Here is an 18,475-nt window from a genome sequence, read left to right on the forward strand (position 1 = left end):
GACGTGGCCTCGGCCTCCAGCGCGCAGCTCTTCCGCCTTCGCCACCTGCAGCTGGGCCTGGAGCTGCGGCCCGAGGCGCGCGAGCTGGCCGGCTGCCTGGTGCTCGAGCTGTGCGCGCTGCGGCCCGCGGCCCTGCGCCTGCACTCGGCCGCCTTCCGCCGCGCCCCCGCCGCCGCCGAGCCGCCCTGCGCCTTCGCCTTCGCCGCCCCCGGGCCCGCGCCCCCGCCCCCGCTGCCCGCCTTCCCCGAAGCGCCCGGCCCCGAGTCTGCCTGCTGCCCGCTGGCCTTCAGGGTGGACCCGTTCACCGACTACGGCTCCTCGCTCACCGTCACGCTGCCGCCGGAGCTGCAGGCGCACCAGCCCTTCCAGGTCGTCCTGCGCTACACCTCGACCGACGCCCCTGCTGTGAGTCCCGCCAGGGTGGGCGCCTTCCCGCGCTGCCAGGCTAGGGGGCACTAGTAGCGCTCTTCGTCTGGGCCACCTGCAGAGAGGCGGGGCCCGCCGCCGTGTCCTGGAGCCCTGTCCAGGTTCCCTCAGGGATTCCCAGCTGGTGCCTGGGGAGCCCTTAGGCGCCTTGGACAGAGTGAGAGCCCAGGTGCTGGCCCAGTGGAGGTGAGGACAGGGAACAGCATGCCACCAAGGGAGGCCTCTCCGTTCAGGTGTGCGGGGACCGGCCCTGCCTGGGGACAAGGGCAGCTTCTGGTAGGCGCTTGCCAGGCCTTGCATCTGCTGGAGCCTGGCACTGTGGGGCAGGCCAGGGGTGTCAGATGTGGAAGGGCCTCCGTATGACCTGCGCCTTCCGAGGACTTGTGGGCACCACGTCTGTTCTCTGGAGGTGGCATGAGGGACAGACCTGCCGGAGCAGGAAGCAGAGGGCGAGGCTGGCTGTCATGCTTTGGGCCTCCTGGGCAAGGACTGGCGGGGTGCTGTGGCTGAGTGGCCCCATGTCCCCAGCAGACACACATAAGCTCTGTGGGACTCAGGGCACAGAGCTCCCACTGCCCCAGAGGCTCTGCCAGAAAAACTAGATGGCCCTGGGCTTCCGTGTGGACAGCACACCTGTGACACCCCACTCCCCAACACACACACACACACACACACACACACACACACACGTGCGTGCGCGCACACACAATTCTGGAAGGCCCCAGGATGTTCTGTCTGTCACTGCTTATGGCATGCATATGGACAGGGTGACGGACAGGTGGTGTTGAGGCACTGGGCAGGAAGCCACCAAGGTGACATCTGGATTGGAAGAGCACAGACCAGACATACCTGCGGGCTTCCGGCATGATTCCCGGGAGCCCTCAGCAGGCCCTGCCACCTTCCCTCCTTCTCTGCACTCCCACGGGCAGGCTGGCTACTGGCCCACTGGGCTACTCCCACGGAGCTGGCCCACTGCTGCCAGCTCAGGTCACAGGGCTCAGGTAGATGTGCCTCCCGCATTACCTGAGAACAGAGGGTTGTGCACCTCCGACCGTGATGTATGGACTGGAGCCCATTTGTCTGGTTCCCCCAAGACCGGGCCCGGCGGGTGGCGGAACCAGGGCCCTCAACAGGCCACTGGGGGTGGGGCCTGGCCAGCAAGGGTGGCCATCGTCCCTGAGCTTCCTGTGGAGCCCTTGGGTGCTTAGGGCAGGAGGGGTGGCCTGGTCTCCACAGACTGTGGCTCGGGCTGGGAGACTTGCAGAGGACAGAGTGTTTGGTGTCTGACCTCAGGCTCCAGCCGTCACACAGGAACGCCACCGGGCTGGGGGCCTCAATCCCTAAGCCTACCCCTGTGCCAGGTGAGGATGCAGCTCCCTGGGACGCCCTGCCAGCAGGTCCCCACACCTCCAGAGGCAGTTTGGGGTACTGCAGACTCTGGGGTCCGTGCTCCTTGCACGTGTCCCACCAGGAGAAACAGCTTTCCTCCTGCCCTTTGGTGTCTGGAGCCCTTAGGGCTGGGCCTTCTCCACCAGCCCATGCACAGCTGTACCTCTGCTCCCTGTGCTCCCGGATGAGTTGGTGGTCTGCCTTTGGGGCGGGCGTCCTGCCTGCCTGGGGGCCTCACTCCCAGGGAGGACTATGGACCCCAGTGGTCTCTGCGGGGCTGAGGGGTGAGCAGTGCTGGCTGGACTGAGCGATGGACATGGGCAGTGCGGACAGGAGGGCCATGCGGGAGGGGTGCGGGTCTGTGACAGGGGGGCTTGAAGCGAGTTTGAGGGACCATGGGGACCTGTCCCCTGGCAGGCAAAGGACCGCCTGCAGCAGTGTCTATTGTGGGCGTATTGGGGGGGTGTCCCAGCCAGAAATCCTCTGGGGTGGGGCCAGGGGTCTGCATTTTTTAACATGCTCCCCAGATAGGCCTTCTAAACGTGTAGGGCAGCCCCAGGGGTCAGCAGGAAAGGAAGACGGCGCTTGCTGCTTGCTCCCCGTGGTAAAGGGGTAGACAAAGCAGCTAAAAGCAAGCTCCGAAGAAGCTGGTGAGCGCTGGCAGGTCTGCAGGAACAACGGGGAGGCAGCCCTGCCAGGTCCGGGGCCTGTGGGAGAGGCAGCCCCTCCTGGGGTCCGGGGTCTGTGTGAGAGGGAGAACTGCCTGGGTCTGGGGGCCGCAGGGGAGGCAGCCCCGCATGGCGGTGGGCAGCTGGGTGCTGGCAGCCACTGCGGAGCTGTGCAGTGCTCTAGGCACGGGCCCCAGTGGCCTCCCTAGGGCTGTTTCTGTCTAGCCTGTCCTCTCCAAGTGCCTGGTCTCAGCTCACTGCCCACCATTCCCTGACCCAGACCCATCTCCCTGTGGGGGTCCCTCCTGGCGAGGCTGGCCCCATTTTTGGGGTGGCCCTGGGCTTGGTGTGCATGCTCGTCTGGGGGTCATCAGGAAGCTCTGGTCCGCATTTCCACGTTCCTGGCTGAGACCAGATTCGCTGTCAGTCAGTCTGTGAGAATTTGGACTCTTGTGTTCTGGCTGTGCCTCAGTTTCCCTTTGGAGGCTTGGGTGAGGGGCACAGGCTGGGAGACTCCCTGGGCTGGCTCCTGGATGCATGGCCCCCTGCCCGGTAACGTAGCACAGCTGCCCTGCCTGCCCAAGAGGGGTGCGTCAGCAGTGGCGACCAGGAGCGGCCGTGGCCCTGGATGGGCCTCGTCAGACCGTTGCCTCCTGGCCCCTTACCTTTCCTCTCCAGCTGCCGCCGCCAGAGGCCTTGGGCCTAGAAGCCGGCACAGGACAGCGGGGTTGGGCCTATTTGTGAAGCCCTGGCCCTCCCAAGGGCACCTGCCCAGCTCAGGGTGTCCTGGCATCCCCATGGGCCACTCTGTGAGGGACAGGGCCCCCTTGGGGTGCCCCAGCCTCACTGGGGAGATGCGGGTGGTCACTTCTGCCCACTGAGACGGGGAGGGCATCTGCCTGCCTGCAGATCTGGTGGCTGGACCCCGAGCTGACCTACGGCAGCGCCAAGCCCTTCGTCTTCACCCAAGGCCACTCGGTCTGCAATCGCTCCTTCTTCCCCTGCTTCGACACGCCGGCCGTCAAGTGCACCTACTCGGCTGTCGTCAAGGTCAGCGCCCGCCGCCCCTCCATGGCCCCAGCGGGACCACCCTCCTGGAAGGAGCCTCGCTGTGGGGGAGGCACTGTTCTGTAGGGAAGGGGCCACTCAGGGGCCTGGTCCCGGAGTGAGCAGAGGGACCCTGAGATGCAGTGGCCAGCCCCGTGGTGGGGGCCGGGGCTCCTGGGCCTGAGGGTGGCAGCCCCCCAGCGGGCAAGAGGCTTGCAGTCTGGGAGCCCAACATGGGGGTCCTCTGATGGGGGTGAGAGGTTCCCTACAGGTGTGGGGCTCTCCAACGGGAGTGTCGGGTGCCCTGTCATGGAAATGGAGTCCCCTAATGGAGGGGACATAGGGTTCCCTAACCTCAGTTGTGGGGTGCCCTGTTGGGGTATGTGGGAGTTCCCTATCGTGAGTATGGGGTTTGGGGACCTGGATTGTAGGGTTTTCCACTAGGGACGTGGGGTGCCCATTCGGGATATGGGGCTTCCTGGTGGGGCACGGGGTTCCTCAAGGACATGGGGTGCCCTGACGGGCGGGGACTCCCCGCGTGCAGGCCCCATCAGGGGTACAGGTGCTGATGAGTGCCACGCAGAGCACCTACGTGGAGGAGGAGGGCGTCTACCGATTCCACATGGAGCACCCTGTGCCCGCCTACCTCGTGGCCCTGGTGGCCGGGGACCTGCAGCCAGCAGACATCGGCCCCAGGTACAGCCTGTGCTTCCTGCCGCCGCCTGGGGCCCAGGCCTTGGGGAGACCCCGCCGCAGTCAGGGCGTGCGGCCTGCGCCAGCCCCCACGCTGGGGACCAGCCCTGCTCCCCCTTATTGCCATGACGCAGTGCTGGCCCAGCCAGGCCTCCCCCCGCACACGCCCCAGCCCTGGCAGCCCTGGCTGCGCCCTCTTCCAGCGCGGCTTCCTGCCGGGGACATGCCGCAGCCTGACGCGCCCCGAAGCCCGTGCAGGTTCCTTCCACTCAGAGACGGAAGGAGCCAGCGGCCCCTCAGCGTGTGGCTCTGCCCCCGCCACAGCAGGGCCTGCCCGGTGGCCGTCCAGGGAGGCCGCGTGGCGGGCGTGGGCCAGGCCTGCAGCCAGGGCGGGCCGCCTCAGTCCACCCTCTCCGCCCTGTGACAGGAGCCGCGTGTGGGCCGAGCCGTGCCTGCTGCCAACAGCCACCAGCAAGTTGTCGGGCGTGGTGGAGCAGTGGCTGAGCGCGGCGGAGCGGCTGTACGGGCCGTACATGTGGGGCAGGTACGGCCCGGGGCGCCTGGGAGCCGGGGCTGGCCACCGGAGGGGTCAGCGGGCAAGCCCCCTCCTCGCCGGGAGCAGCGCGCCCACCAGCCCCCCTCCCGCTGCAGGTATGACATCGTCTTCCTGCCCCCCTCCTTCCCCATCGTGGCCATGGAGAACCCCTGCCTCACCTTCATCATCTCCTCCATCCTGGAGAGTGACGAGTTCCTGGTCATCGACGTCATTCATGAGGTGGCCCACAGCTGGTTCGGCAACGCTGTCACCAACGCCACGTGGGAGGAGATGTGGCTGAGCGAGGGCCTGGCCACCTACGCCCAGCGCCGCATCACCACGGAGACCTACGGTACCGCCTGCGGCGGGCTGGGGGAGGGCGGTGGGGGCACCGCCAGGGCCACCCCGGCACGGAGCAGCGGTGGGGAGCCCGGCCCCCAGGGTGCAGGCCCCCCGACGTGCGCGTGTCCAGCAAGGCGGCCTTGCGTCAGCCCCACAGGGCTCCAGCGTCGCCGCGCTGGGTGCTCAGGCTGTGCCGCCTCCCTGCCCTGTGCAGGCGCTGCCTTCACCTGTCTGGAGACAGCCTTCCGCCTGGACGCCCTGCACAGGCAGATGAAGCTGCTGGGGGAGGACAGTCCAGTCAGCAAGCTGCAGGTCAAGCTGGAGCCAGGTACGCGCTCCCGGCCCGCGGGCCTCCTCGCCCACCCCGCGCTCGCTGTGTCCCCGCCAGCTGGATCCTGGCAAAGTCCAGGCGCCCCCAGCCCCAGGACGGCCTCCCCTAGGCCCCCCTCAGCCTGCTGCCACCTCTCACCTCTCACGGGCGCTCGGTACCCGTCGCCGTGATGGGTGGCCCCTCGGGCAGGGTGGGCCATGTCGCTGCGCTGCCAGGGCATCTGGATGCAGGGGGGACGGCGGTCTCCGGCCCTTCCGCTGCTCCCTGCCTGCCCGCCCCCACGCCCACCCCGTGCCCCGGGACACAGGAGGTGGGGCGCTGCCCAGAGCCCGTGTTGTTTCAGGGGTGAACCCAAGCCACCTGATGAACCTGTTCACCTATGAGAAGGGCTACTGCTTCGTCTACTACCTGTCCCAGCTCTGCGGGGACCCCCAGCGCTTCGACAACTTCCTGCGGGTGAGCAGTCTCCCCCCAGACAGGCCTCGCCCCGACTGCCCCGGCCCCACCCCAGGCCCACTGAGCCCCTCCCCCCACAGGCCTACGTGGACAAGTACAAGTTCACCAGCGTGGTGGCCCAGGACCTGCTGGACTCCTTCCTGAGCTTCTTCCCGGAGCTGAAGGAGCAGAGCGTGGACTGTCGGGCAGGTGAGGCCCGCCGCCCGCCGCACGTCCAGGCCGGCCACTCGGGGGCCGTGGGTGTGAGGGGTGGGGGCCTCACTGCACGAGATACCACCTCCGCCGGGAGAAAGCCCCTTGGGTTCACCCCTCCTTCCTTCAGCCAACCGTGGCTGGACAGTGTGGGCCTCGGGCTGGGAGGCCAGGGCAGCCGAGGGAGTGTGCTGCCCAGGCTGGCGGGGCCCAGGGAGCTTCCAGGAGGGGGCGGCACCTCGGCCAAGCGACCTAATTAGGGAGTCCCAGCAAGGGGGGCGTGGAGGGTGGAGGGAGGTTTGCCTGAGAGCTGGCTGAAGCCCGCTGGCCTGCTTGTGTGACACCCATGACAGTGTCCCTGGGATTCCAAGGGCAGGCTTGGGGGCCAAAGGAGAGACTAAGGGGTCTGACATGTAGGAGAGGCCAAGGTTTGCTGCAGGCAGTGAGGTGTGGCTAGGCGGACGGGGCGTGGTGACCCTGTTTAGAAGGTTTGGTAAGTGCGCCAGGGGTAGGTGGGGTGTGGATGGGCAGAGCCTGCCGCACAGCTCCCAGCACTGAGGTTGGGCTTAAAGTGCCTCATTGTCTTATACCCAGGAGAAGTGCGGAGGGGGTGGGGGTCCCTCAGTCCCCAACTCAAGCCTGGCCTCCCTGTGCCCCTTCACAGAAGCCACTCCAGTGGCTTGAAGTGGCAGGTGCGGGAGCTGACCCCAGCCTCTCCGAACTGCCCCTGGCCTGGGGCTCCCGGGCCCTGGAACAGTCACGCTCAGGGACACCCTCGGGGTCTGGCATCTCCTGGGCAGGCCTGCTTGATGGCCCCTTCCCAGCCCCGTGGGGACCCCAGGATGGCACCTCCCTGCAGGGCTGGAGTTTGAGCGCTGGCTGAACGCCACGGGCCCGCCGCTGGCCGAGCCGGATCTGTCTCAGGGGTCCAGCCTGACCCGGCCTGTGGAGGCCCTCTTCCAGCTGTGGACTGCAGAACCCCTGGACCAGGCAGCCGCCTCGGCCAGCGCCGTCGACATCTCCAAGTGGAGGACCTTCCAGACAGCGCTCTTTCTGGATCGGCTCCTGGACGGGTCCCCGCTGCCCCAGGGTGGGTCCCATGGTGGCAGGGTGGCTGGGGAGGGGTGTGCCTGCCGGCCCTGACCTGCCTGCGGCCCCACAGAGGTGGTGACCAGCCTGTCCAAGTGCTACTCGTCTCTGCTGGACTCCATGAATGCCGAGATCCGCATACGCTGGCTGCAGATCGTGGTCCGGAACGACTACTACCCTGACCTCCACCGCGTCCGGCGCTTCCTGGAGAGCCAGGTGCAGGCACCGGCACACCTGTCCCACCCTCCAGGCTGGCTGTCTGACTGGGCGTCCCGGGGAACGGGGTGGGAAGACCTGGCCTCAGGGCTGGCAGTGGGGGTGCGCGCCACAGGCGGAGAGCCCAGGCCCCGCCAGTCCTGGCGAGGCCGTGTCTGGAGGGGACAGGCTGGGAGCAGTCTGAGGTCTAGGCCCTGGGCCTGTGGGCACTGGGGTTCCTGGCCTAGGCATGGGGGCGTCTGAGCTCCTCGGCTCCCAGGCCTCTCCGTCCGGCCCCCCATCAGCACCTCCAGCCCGGCCCAAGCTCCCCGGAGCAGCCGGTGTGACGGGCGCCCACCCTCCCCACCCGCCCACAGATGTCGCGCATGTACACCATCCCGCTGTATGAAGACCTCTGCACCGGCGCCCTCAAATCCTTCGCCCTGGAGGTCTTCTACCAGACGCAGGGCCGGCTGCACCCAAACCTGCGCAGGACCATCCAGCAGATCCTGTCCCAGGGCCTGGGCCCCGGTGCCGAGCCCAGCGCGGAGCAGGGCGGGGCCCGGGCGGAGGCGGACACGGACACGCAGGCCCTGCTGCTGGGCGATGAGACCCCCAGCAGTGCCATCTCTCTCAGGGACGTCAACGTGTCTGCCTAGCCCTGACCTCCCAGACACCACCGTTGTGCCTTTTGTGGCCCAGGCCTGCCGGGACTGCACGTCAGCTCTGGCCACGACTTCCACTGGGGCCCACGCGTCCCTCCTGTGGGCTCTCCCAGGGACCTCCTCGTGGCTGCTGAGGCCCGTGGACCTTGTCCCCTCAGCTCTCTTGCACTGCAGGCCCCAAAGTGGCCAGCACTCGCCACGCCATCCTGTCTCAACACTGACTGCAGCTGCTGCCCCTGGGGTGACAGCCCGCAGTCCCTTGGCGACTGCCACACTGTGCCTTATGTCTGCCAGGAGCCTGGGCTGCGCTGTCCCCACAGCACGCCGCCTCCCTGCAGAGCCTCTGGGCTTGGCAGCCTCGGTCGGCCCCTGGCAGAGGAACAAGGATGCAGACATGCCCTTAGCATGGGGGCAGAGGACACTGAGGAAAGGGTGGATGTCCCTGGGGAAGGGCCCCGGGAAAGCCTTAGACCCTCAGGGAACACGGGGTCCCGGGCCCCAAGAGGAGTGGGACAAGACGTCTCTCTTGGGGCTGCCCGGGGCCACTGCCACAGGACCCCACGGGGAAGGGGCAGGTGGCGCTGGTGCTCTTTTAGGCCCACCGTGTTGGGGACCCCACGATCAGAGCTGGGCCAGCCAGGAGACCGTTGCAATGGGTCACTGTGATTGTGCCATTAAACCTCCACTCTGAAAATGACCTCTCAGCCTGTTTGTCCTTCATATTGTCCCAGCTTCTCTGGGGTGGGGTCAGGAGCTGGTCACAGCATGTCCTCCGACGCAGGCCTCTGGCCAGAGGCATGGCATGCTGAGTGGAGACAAGAGCCTGCCCCACACTCCAGCCACTCCTGGCCACCCTGGCTTTGCCTTGCAGCCCCAGAGGCCTGAGGACCAATGGCAGGTCTCTCGGAACCCCCACTGGACCCTTGGACATCAAAGCAAAGGAGGCTACTTGTCACCACCTTCACTCTGGTGGGCCTGTCCCAAACTAGAGTAGAGGTGAGTGGCGGGGGCAAGTTTGGTCTCGGAGGATGGAGACAGGCTTCGGTGGCCACTGGCACAGGTGCAATGGACAGTTGAGACAGGTGGGGCTCAGAAGAGGGACAGGTCAGGGGCTCCACTCAGTGTCACCATGAAGGACAGCCGAGCTGTGGGCAATGGAAGCAGTGCAGCCACTGAGTTTACACAGGGCGGTGTCCAGAATCTGCCACCCCCCCACCCCCCGCACCAGGGCCAGGTGGAGGCTTCACTCAACCCAGGGACTCGCAACTGGAGGGCCCGTCACTCTCCCGCAGGGACGGACTGGGCCGCTGCAGCAACCCGAGGAAGCGGGACACGGAAGGTGCCCACAGCCCCCGCCCCGCCGGGCAGACGCTGTGAGGGACCCTGTCCTGGGAGTGGGCGCCCAGTCCAGGGCTCCCAGGGGCTCCGTCGTCTTCCTGTCTTCTCAGCAGCCCTGCACATGGCACTGACCAAGGTGCCTCCTTAGGGGCAGAACTGCTTGCTGTCCAGCCTCTTCCCTGGGAGGCTGTGTTCAACTCGGCGGCAACTTTCCAGGCCCGGGCTCCGGGTTTCTTTGGCACTGCTGCTCTCACACAGGCGGTGGTCTGTCCCCCCACGTGCTCGCTTCCCGCTCCTTGGGCCTGCAGCCACGCCCCAGCCCTCCTGGGTCACGGCTGAGGGGCCTCAGTCCACCGGCCAGCTCTACCCGGCTGTCCTTTCCTGAGTCCCTCCTGCAGCTCAGGAGCAGCTCCCAGCAGTCACACGGGGCGACGCCTGCTGCTCCATGTCCATGCCAGTACCCCAGCTCTGATGTGCCCCCTGGGGTGAGCGGGAAGGACTGCTGTCCAGCTGGGAGCGCCTGCATCCCTGGCCTTTCTCACCTCCTCTCCTCGCAGCTTGCAAACCCAGAACTCTTTCCAGCACACCTCTTCCTTGTAGTGTCTTGCCACACACAGCCTGTGATCAGCACATGCTAATGTCCCCCACCCCACCCCCGACTGAGGTATTTCAGACATCATCAGCCTCGTGAGTCATTGCAGCTGAGTTTTCCCAATGTTTGCCAACATTCCGCTTCCAGCACTGGGCCTCGGCCAGCCCCCGCGGGAGCCAAGGGCACACGCGTCCTGCTGCACCCCCCTTGTGGGGGCCGGCAGGCTGGAATGCCCCAGCAACAGGCAACTCCGAAAGACCACCATTTCCAACCACAAAGGTTTATTTTACACTCGTGCTGCTTGTACACTTCAGGTGGCAGTGGGCTGGGGTCTTCCCGTCACTGGATCGTCAGGGGCCCGTGCTGAGGGGAAGAGCACCTGGAACATTCCAGGCAGCTCGCCAGATAAGCAAAGGGCTCACACGAGTGATCGGGCGCGCACGGGCCCCACGCAACCACTCCTGTCACGTGCACGGCAATGGGGGCTTGGCACATGGCCGAACATCCACCGTAAGGGCCGACACCACAATGTTGGGGAACAGCTGCGTTTTCCGGACAGGAGCGAGTGCTGAGGCGGTAGGAGTGGTGTCCACGGAGTCAGGGGACGCTGTCCAAAAAGGGGAGGGGCGGGCCACATATGTGGGATGGGCTGGGGGGGCCAAGGGAGGTGGGGCCTTGACCAAGGCTTCTGCCAGGAGGCAGGCTGGCCAGCCGAGGAAGNCTGGGAGCCGGGGCTAGCCACCGGAGGGGTCAGCGGGCAAGCCCCCTCCTCGCCGGGAGCAGCGCGCCCACCAGCCCCCCTCCCGCTGCAGGTATGACATCGTCTTCCTGCCCCCCTCCTTCCCCATCGTGGCCATGGAGAACCCCTGCCTCACCTTCATCATCTCCTCCATCCTGGAGAGTGACGAGTTCCTGGTCATCGACGTCATTCATGAGGTGGCCCACAGCTGGTTCGGCAACGCTGTCACCAACGCCACGTGGGAGGAGATGTGGCTGAGCGAGGGCCTGGCCACCTACGCCCAGCGCCGCATCACCACGGAGACCTACGGTACCGCCTGCGGCGGGCTGGGGGAGGGCGGTGGGGGCACCGCCAGGGCCACCCCGGCACGGAGCAGCGGTGGGGAGCCCGGCCCCCAGGGTGCAGGCCCCCCGACGTGCGCGTGTCCAGCAAGGCGGCCTTGCGTCAGCCCCACAGGGCTCCAGCGTCGCCGCGCTGGGTGCTCAGGCTGTGCCGCCTCCCTGCCCTGTGCAGGCGCTGCCTTCACCTGTCTGGAGACAGCCTTCCGCCTGGACGCCCTGCACAGGCAGATGAAGCTGCTGGGGGAGGACAGTCCAGTCAGCAAGCTGCAGGTCAAGCTGGAGCCAGGTACGCGCTCCCGGCCCGCGGGCCTCCTCGCCCACCCCGCGCTCGCTGTGTCCCCGCCAGCTGGATCCTGGCAAAGTCCAGGCGCCCCCAGCCCCAGGACGGCCTCCCCTAGGCCCCCCTCAGCCTGCTGCCACCTCTCACCTCTCACGGGCGCTCGGTACCCGTCGCCGTGATGGGTGGCCCCTCGGGCAGGGTGGGCCATGTCGCTGCGCTGCCAGGGCATCTGGATGCAGGGGGGACGGCGGTCTCCGGCCCTTCCGCTGCTCCCTGCCTGCCCGCCCCCACGCCCACCCCGTGCCCCGGGACACAGGAGGTGGGGCGCTGCCCAGAGCCCGTGTTGTTTCAGGGGTGAACCCAAGCCACCTGATGAACCTGTTCACCTATGAGAAGGGCTACTGCTTCGTCTACTACCTGTCCCAGCTCTGCGGGGACCCCCAGCGCTTCGACAACTTCCTGCGGGTGAGCAGTCTCCCCCCAGACAGGCCTCGCCCCGACTGCCCCGGCCCCACCCCAGGCCCACTGAGCCCCTCCCCCCACAGGCCTACGTGGACAAGTACAAGTTCACCAGCGTGGTGGCCCAGGACCTGCTGGACTCCTTCCTGAGCTTCTTCCCGGAGCTGAAGGAGCAGAGCGTGGACTGTCGGGCAGGTGAGGCCCGCCGCCCGCCGCACGTCCAGGCCGGCCACTCGGGGGCCGTGGGTGTGAGGGGTGGGGGCCTCACTGCACGAGATACCACCTCCGCCGGGAGAAAGCCCCTTGGGTTCACCCCTCCTTCCTTCAGCCAACCGTGGCTGGACAGTGTGGGCCTCGGGCTGGGAGGCCAGGGCAGCCGAGGGAGTGTGCTTCCCAGGCTGGCGGGGCCCAGGGAGCTTCCAGGAGGGGGTGGCACCTCGGCCAAGCGACCTAATTAGGGAGTCCCAGCAAGGGGGGCGTGGAGGGTGGAGGGAGGTTTGCCTGAGAGCTGGCTGAAGCCCGCTGGCCTGCTTGTGTGACACCCATGACAGTGTCCCTGGGATTCCAAGGGCAGGCTTGGGGGCCAAAGGAGAGACTAAGGGGTCTGACATGTAGGAGAGGCCAAGGTTTGCTGCAGGCAGTGAGGTGTGGCTAGGCGGACGGGGCGTGGTGACCCTGTTTAGAAGGTTTGGTAAGTGCGCCAGGGGTAGGTGGGGTGTGGATGGGCAGAGCCTGCCGCACAGCTCCCAGCACTGAGGTTGGGCTTAAAGTGCCTCATTGTCTTATACCCAGGAGAAGTGCGGAGGGGGTGGGGGTCCCTCAGTCCCCAACTCAAGCCTGGCCTCCCTGTGCCCCTTCACAGAAGCCACTCCAGTGGCTTGAAGTGGCAGGTGCGGGAGCTGACCCCAGCCTCTCCGAACTGCCCCTGGCCTGGGGCTCCCGGGCCCTGGAACAGTCACGCTCAGGGACACCCTCGGGGTCTGGCATCTCCTGGGCAGGCCTGCTTGATGGCCCCTTCCCAGCCCCGTGGGGACCCCAGGATGGCACCTCCCTGCAGGGCTGGAGTTTGAGCGCTGGCTGAACGCCACGGGCCCGCCGCTGGCCGAGCCGGATCTGTCTCAGGGGTCCAGCCTGACCCGGCCTGTGGAGGCCCTCTTCCAGCTGTGGACTGCAGAACCCCTGGACCAGGCAGCCGCCTCGGCCAGCGCCGTCGACATCTCCAAGTGGAGGACCTTCCAGACAGCGCTCTTTCTGGATCGGCTCCTGGACGGGTCCCCGCTGCCCCAGGGTGGGTCCCATGGTGGCAGGGTGGCTGGGGAGGGGTGTGCCTACCGGCCCTGACCTGCCTGCGGCCCCACAGAGGTGGTGACCAGCCTGTCCAAGTGCTACTCGTCTCTGCTGGACTCCATGAATGCCGAGATCCGCATACGCTGGCTGCAGATCGTGGTCCGGAACGACTACTACCCTGACCTCCACCGCGTCCGGCGCTTCCTGGAGAGCCAGGTGCAGGCACCGGCACACCTGTCCCACCCTCCAGGCTGGCTGTCTGACTGGGCGTCCCGGGGAACGGGGTGGGAAGACCTGGCCTCAGGGCTGGCAGTGGGGGTGCGCGCCACAGGCGGAGAGCCCAGGCCCCGCCAGTCCTGGCGAGGCCGTGTCTGGAGGGGACAGGCTGGGAGCAGTCTGAGGTCTAGGCCCTGGGCCTGTGGGCACTGGGGTTCCTGGCCTAGGCATGGGGGCGTCTGAGCTCCTCGGCTCCCAGGCCTCTCCGTCCGGCCCCCCATCAGCACCTCCAGCCCGGCCCAAGCTCCCCGGAGCAGCCGGTGTGACGGGCGCCCACCCTCCCCACCCGCCCACAGATGTCGCGCATGTACACCATCCCGCTGTATGAAGACCTCTGCACCGGCGCCCTCAAATCCTTCGCCCTGGAGGTCTTCTACCAGACGCAGGGCCGGCTGCACCCAAACCTGCGCAGGACCATCCAGCAGATCCTGTCCCAGGGCCTGGGCCCCGGTGCCGAGCCCAGCGCGGAGCAGGGCGGGGCCCGGGCGGAGGCGGACACGGACACGCAGGCCCTGCTGCTGGGCGATGAGACCCCCAGCAGTGCCATCTCTCTCAGGGACGTCAACGTGTCTGCCTAGCCCTGACCTCCCAGACACCACCGTTGTGCCTTTTGTGGCCCAGGCCTGCCGGGACTGCACGTCAGCTCTGGCCACGACTTCCACTGGGGCCCACGCGTCCCTCCTGTGGGCTCTCCCAGGGACCTCCTCGTGGCTGCTGAGGCCCGTGGACCTTGTCCCCTCAGCTCTCTTGCACTGCAGGCCCCAAAGTGGCCAGCACTCGCCACGCCATCCTGTCTCAACACTGACTGCAGCTGCTGCCCCTGGGGTGACAGCCCGCAGTCCCTTGGCGACTGCCACACTGTGCCTTATGTCTGCCAGGAGCCTGGGCTGCGCTGTCCCCACAGCACGCCGCCTCCCTGCAGAGCCTCTGGGCTTGGCAGCCTCGGTCGGCCCCTGGCAGAGGAACAAGGATGCAGACGTGCCCTTAGCATGGGGGCAGAGGACACTGAGGAAAGGGTGGATGTCCCTGGGGAAGGGCCCCGGGAAAGCCTTAGACCCTCAGGGAACACGGGGTCCCGGGCCCCAAGAGGAGTGGGACAAGACGTCTCTCTTGGGGCTGCCCGGGGCCACTGCCACAGGACCCCACGGGGAAGGGGCAGGTGGCGCTGGTGCTCTTTTAGGCCCACCGTGTTGGGGACCCCACGATCAGAGCTGGGCCAGCCAGGAGACCGTTGCAATGGGTCACTGTGATTGTGCCATTAAACCTCCACTCTGAAAATGACCTCTCAGCCTGTTTGTCCTTCATATTGTCCCAGCTTCTCTGGGGTGGGGTCAGGAGCTGGTCACAGCATGTCCTCCGACGCAGGCCTCTGGCCAGAGGCATGGCATGCTGAGTGGAGACAAGAGCCTGCCCCACACTCCAGCCACTCCTGGCCACCCTGGCTTTGCCTTGCAGCCCCAGAGGCCTGAGGACCAATGGCAGGTCTCTCGGAACCCCCACTGGACCCTTGGACATCAAAGCAAAGGAGGCTACTTGTCACCACCTTCACTCTGGTGGGCCTGTCCCAAACTAGAGTAGAGGTGAGTGGCGGGGGCAAGTTTGGTCTCGGAGGATGGAGACAGGCTTCGGTGGCCACTGGCACAGGTGCAATGGACAGTTGAGACAGGTGGGGCTCAGAAGAGGGACAGGTCAGGGACTCCACTCAGTGTCACCATGAAGGACAGCCGAGCTGTGGGCAATGGAAGCAGTGCAGCCACTGAGTTTACACAGGGCGGTGTCCAGAATCTGCCACCCCCCCACCCCCCGCACCAGGGCCAGGTGGAGGCTTCACTCAACCCAGGGACTCGCAACTGGAGGGCCCGTCACTCTCCCGCAGGGACGGACTGGGCCGCTGCAGCAACCCGAGGAAGCGGGACACGGAAGGTGCCCACAGCCCCCGCCCCGCCGGGCAGACGCTGTGAGGGACCCTGTCCTGGGAGTGGGCGCCCAGTCCAGGGCTCCCAGGGGCTCCGTCGTCTTCCTGTCTTCTCAGCAGCCCTGCACATGGCACTGACCAAGGTGCCTCCTTAGGGGCAGAACTGCTTGCTGTCCAGCCTCTTCCCTGGGAGGCTGTGTTCAACTCGGCGGCAACTTTCCAGGCCCGGGCTCCGGGTTTCTTTGGCACTGCTGCTCTCACACAGGCGGTGGTCTGTCCCCCCACGTGCTCGCTTCCCGCTCCTTGGGCCTGCAGCCACGCCCCAGCCCTCCTGGGTCACGGCTGAGGGGCCTCAGTCCACCGGCCAGCTCTACCCGGCTGTCCTTTCCTGAGTCCCTCCTGCAGCTCAGGAGCAGCTCCCAGCAGTCACACGGGGCGACGCCTGCTGCTCCATGTCCCTGCCAGTACCCCAGCTCTGATGTGCCCCCTGGGGTGAGCGGGAAGGACTGCTGTCCAGCTGGGAGCGCCTGCATCCCTGGCCTTTCTCACCTCCTCTCCTCGCAGCTTGCAAACCCAGAACTCTTTCCAGCACACCTCTTCCTTGTAGTGTCTTGCCACACACAGCCTGTGATCAGCACATGCTAATGTCCCCCACCCCACCCCCGACTGAGGTATTTCAGACATCATCAGCCTCGTGAGTCATTGCAGCTGAGTTTTCCCAATGTTTGCCAACATTCCGCTTCCAGCACTGGGCCTCGGCCAGCCCCCGCGGGAGCCAAGGGCACACGCGTCCTGCTGCACCCCCCTTGTGGGGGCCGGCAGGCTGGAATGCCCCAGCAACAGGCAACTCCGAAAGACCACCATTTCCAACCACAAAGGTTTATTTTACACTCGTGCTGCTTGTACACTTCAGGTGGCAGTGGGCTGGGGTCTTCCCGTCACTGGATCGTCAGGGGCCCGTGCTGAGGGGAAGAGCACCTGGAACATTCCAGGCAGCTCGCCAGATAAGCAAAGGGCTCACACGAGTGATCGGGCGCGCACGGGCCCCACGCAACCACTCCTGTCACGTGCACGGCAATGGGGGCTTGGCACATGGCCGAACATCCACCGTAAGGGCCGACACCACAATGTTGGGGAACAGCTGCGTTTTCCGGACAGGAGCGAGTGCTGAGGCGGTAGGAGTGGTGTCCACGGAGTCAGGGGACGCTGTCCAAAAAGGGGAGGGGCGGGCCACATATGTGGGATGGGCTGGGGGGGCCAAGGGAGGTGGGGCCTTGACCAAGGCTTCTGCCAGGAGGCAGGCTGGCCAGCCGAGGAAGTCGAGGAAGTCGGGAGCCCCAGCTGCCTGGAGCGTCTCTAGGCCTGAGGTCCCAGCAGGTGTTCTGTGCCCCTCAGGCGTGTCCTGTGCAGTCCAGGCTGGTCACTCCCGCACCCACTCTTAGTGGTGGTAAATCCCCGTCTCCCGGGCCAGACGCTGGGCAGACCTCCCGGGAGCTTCAGGTCTAAAGCCGCGCTCACATTGGGAGCAGAAGTGAAGCATGTGAGGCCGGGCCACACACTCAAGGGACCATGCTGCCACCTGGGCAGCGGGCTGGCAGAGCCGTCACACTCCATAAGCCACGGAGCCGAAATCCGTCACACGAGGGGGCTTGGAGAAAACCAGAAAGCAGGGCCGGGCACCTGAGACAAAGCAAGTATGAAAACAGAGCCTGCCACTCATTAAGAGCGCGATTATTAAAATAGAAAACGAAAGCTCAGTAAAGGTTGCGATGAAGATGGGGTGTGTGGGCTGGAATAGTGACAGCGCCTCCCGGGGGCAGCAAAGGGGCTCTGAAAAGGGACAGTGAAGTAGCAGGACCTACTGAAGCCCCTGGGGTCCCGCAGACACACCTAAAGCCACACAGAGACGTTCACATTGATCGAGGCAGCCTCGCTCCACACCGGGGCCCTCTCCGCGGGCCCTCGCCCACCGCCGGTCCCCAGCCACTGCCTCCCCTCCCCCATCAGACCTCCGCCGCCAGGCTGAGCCACCGTGGCAGCCACGCCCTGGGCAGCCCGCCTGTCAACATGTCTTCCCTGACACAGACGGTCCTTCACTTGGAAGAGTCTGATGTTAGCTGTTAAGACTGTACTTTTTCCACTTTCTATAAATAGTTACCTGGCCAGACCCAGGAAGAACTGAAGCCCGAGCAGGGAAATGATTGCTAAACGTGGGGCGTGGTCAGGCTGTCCACAGCACCTGGCCCAGCGTTTCTGAGGGCCTCTCGTGGGCTCGGGGCAGGGTGCTAAGGAGATCACTGCCACCCACCCGGGCCCAGACAAGCCTCTCCTTGTTGAAAAACGAATGAGCAGGCAGAGAGAAAAAGATTCCACCATCTGAACGTGGCGGCACCCGCGACGCAGAGCAGCCCACGCTGCAACGCGCCCACTTCCGAGGACTGCAGGCAACTGGAAATGCATCGTGTTCATAGTAAAACTTAAGAACACGTGACCATGTAGGAGCAACTTAGGGGAACTTCCTGTGAGGAGCATGTATTGTTTTTATACTGGGGTTGTAAAAACACCCCAAGCTCAACCTAAAACATCACCCAAAAAGAACCCACGCCTCCTGCAGCCATGAGCAAAGTGATGGAGGTCTGCCTGGCTTGTGATCTCGCTGCCCCGCGTGGAGCCACTGTGTCCTGCCCACAGCTGCGCCGTCCTGGGCTTCCCGCCTTCGCCCTTCCAAGCTCCGATTGTAAGATGGGACCCTGATACCTACTGGTGGGACGTGAAGGTCACACGAACTTGCTGTCTCCTCGTTTCAAATGTGTGACCCTTCGACCCTTAGGGGTGGACCCCTCCTCACTTGTCTTGGAGAAGCGCCCACGGTTGCTGGTAAGAGCGGGTGGTCCCTCAGCGGAGCCCTCAGGCCAGGGGAGGGCGAGACCCAAGCTCCCAGGACGCCATTCCCCCTCAGCTAGGACATCCCACACAGGCCGTCCCTTTCGGCCCAGGGCTGTGACCTGCATTGACCAGACCACGCTCCACAGCCCAGGGCCATGGCCCTCACTGACCTCTCTCAGCCCAGGGCCAGCCAAGCACTTTACACCGTTTCTCACTTAATCCCGACAACTACCCTGGGCCCTCTGAACCTGGGGATTTACAGGTGAGATGACAGAGGCCCACGGAGCGGCCAGGACACCTGACCAGCAGGACCAGGCTTCCTGTGACTCTTGCT

At 65.9% G+C, this 18,475-nt stretch overlaps 2 protein-coding genes and 1 long non-coding RNA gene across 3 annotated transcripts; 2 read left to right on the top strand and 1 right to left on the bottom strand.

Annotated features, from left to right (window-relative positions):
• The first annotated feature begins 517 nt into the window (after positions 1-517).
• RNPEPL1 (arginyl aminopeptidase like 1) lies at positions 518-8,725 on the top strand. Its single transcript, XM_019629487.1, has 11 exons — positions 518-612; positions 3,393-3,533; positions 4,075-4,226; positions 4,651-4,767; positions 4,875-5,110; positions 5,315-5,428; positions 5,775-5,887; positions 5,968-6,076; positions 6,939-7,169; positions 7,242-7,384; positions 7,741-8,725. Exons 3-11 carry the CDS (start codon positions 4,099-4,101, stop codon positions 8,020-8,022), a joined length of 1,473 nt encoding a protein of 490 aa, XP_019485032.1. The 5' UTR covers positions 518-612; positions 3,393-3,533; positions 4,075-4,098; the 3' UTR covers positions 8,023-8,725.
• Positions 8,726-10,436: 1,711 nt separating this feature from the next.
• Positions 10,437-14,621, top strand: LOC109374089 (arginyl aminopeptidase-like 1). The gene is made up of 8 exons (XM_019628386.1): positions 10,437-10,468; positions 10,771-11,006; positions 11,211-11,324; positions 11,671-11,783; positions 11,864-11,972; positions 12,835-13,065; positions 13,138-13,280; positions 13,637-14,621. The coding sequence occupies exons 1-8, from the start codon at positions 10,437-10,439 to the stop codon at positions 13,916-13,918; spliced, it is 1,260 nt and encodes a 419-aa protein (XP_019483931.1). The 3' UTR covers positions 13,919-14,621.
• Positions 14,622-16,118: 1,497 nt separating this feature from the next.
• Positions 16,119-18,469, bottom strand: LOC109374723 (uncharacterized). Its single transcript, XR_002122447.1, has 2 exons — positions 17,146-18,469; positions 16,119-16,935 (listed from the first exon to the last, which is right to left on the bottom strand). It is a non-coding gene; the product is annotated as an uncharacterized LOC109374723 (long non-coding RNA).
• Positions 18,470-18,475: the final 6 nt, after the last annotated feature.

Source organism: Hipposideros armiger, unplaced genomic scaffold, assembly GCF_001890085.2.
Source record: "Hipposideros armiger isolate ML-2016 unplaced genomic scaffold, ASM189008v1 scaffold_17, whole genome shotgun sequence".
In the NCBI taxonomy this organism is placed as follows: domain Eukaryota; kingdom Metazoa; phylum Chordata; class Mammalia; order Chiroptera; family Hipposideridae; genus Hipposideros; species Hipposideros armiger.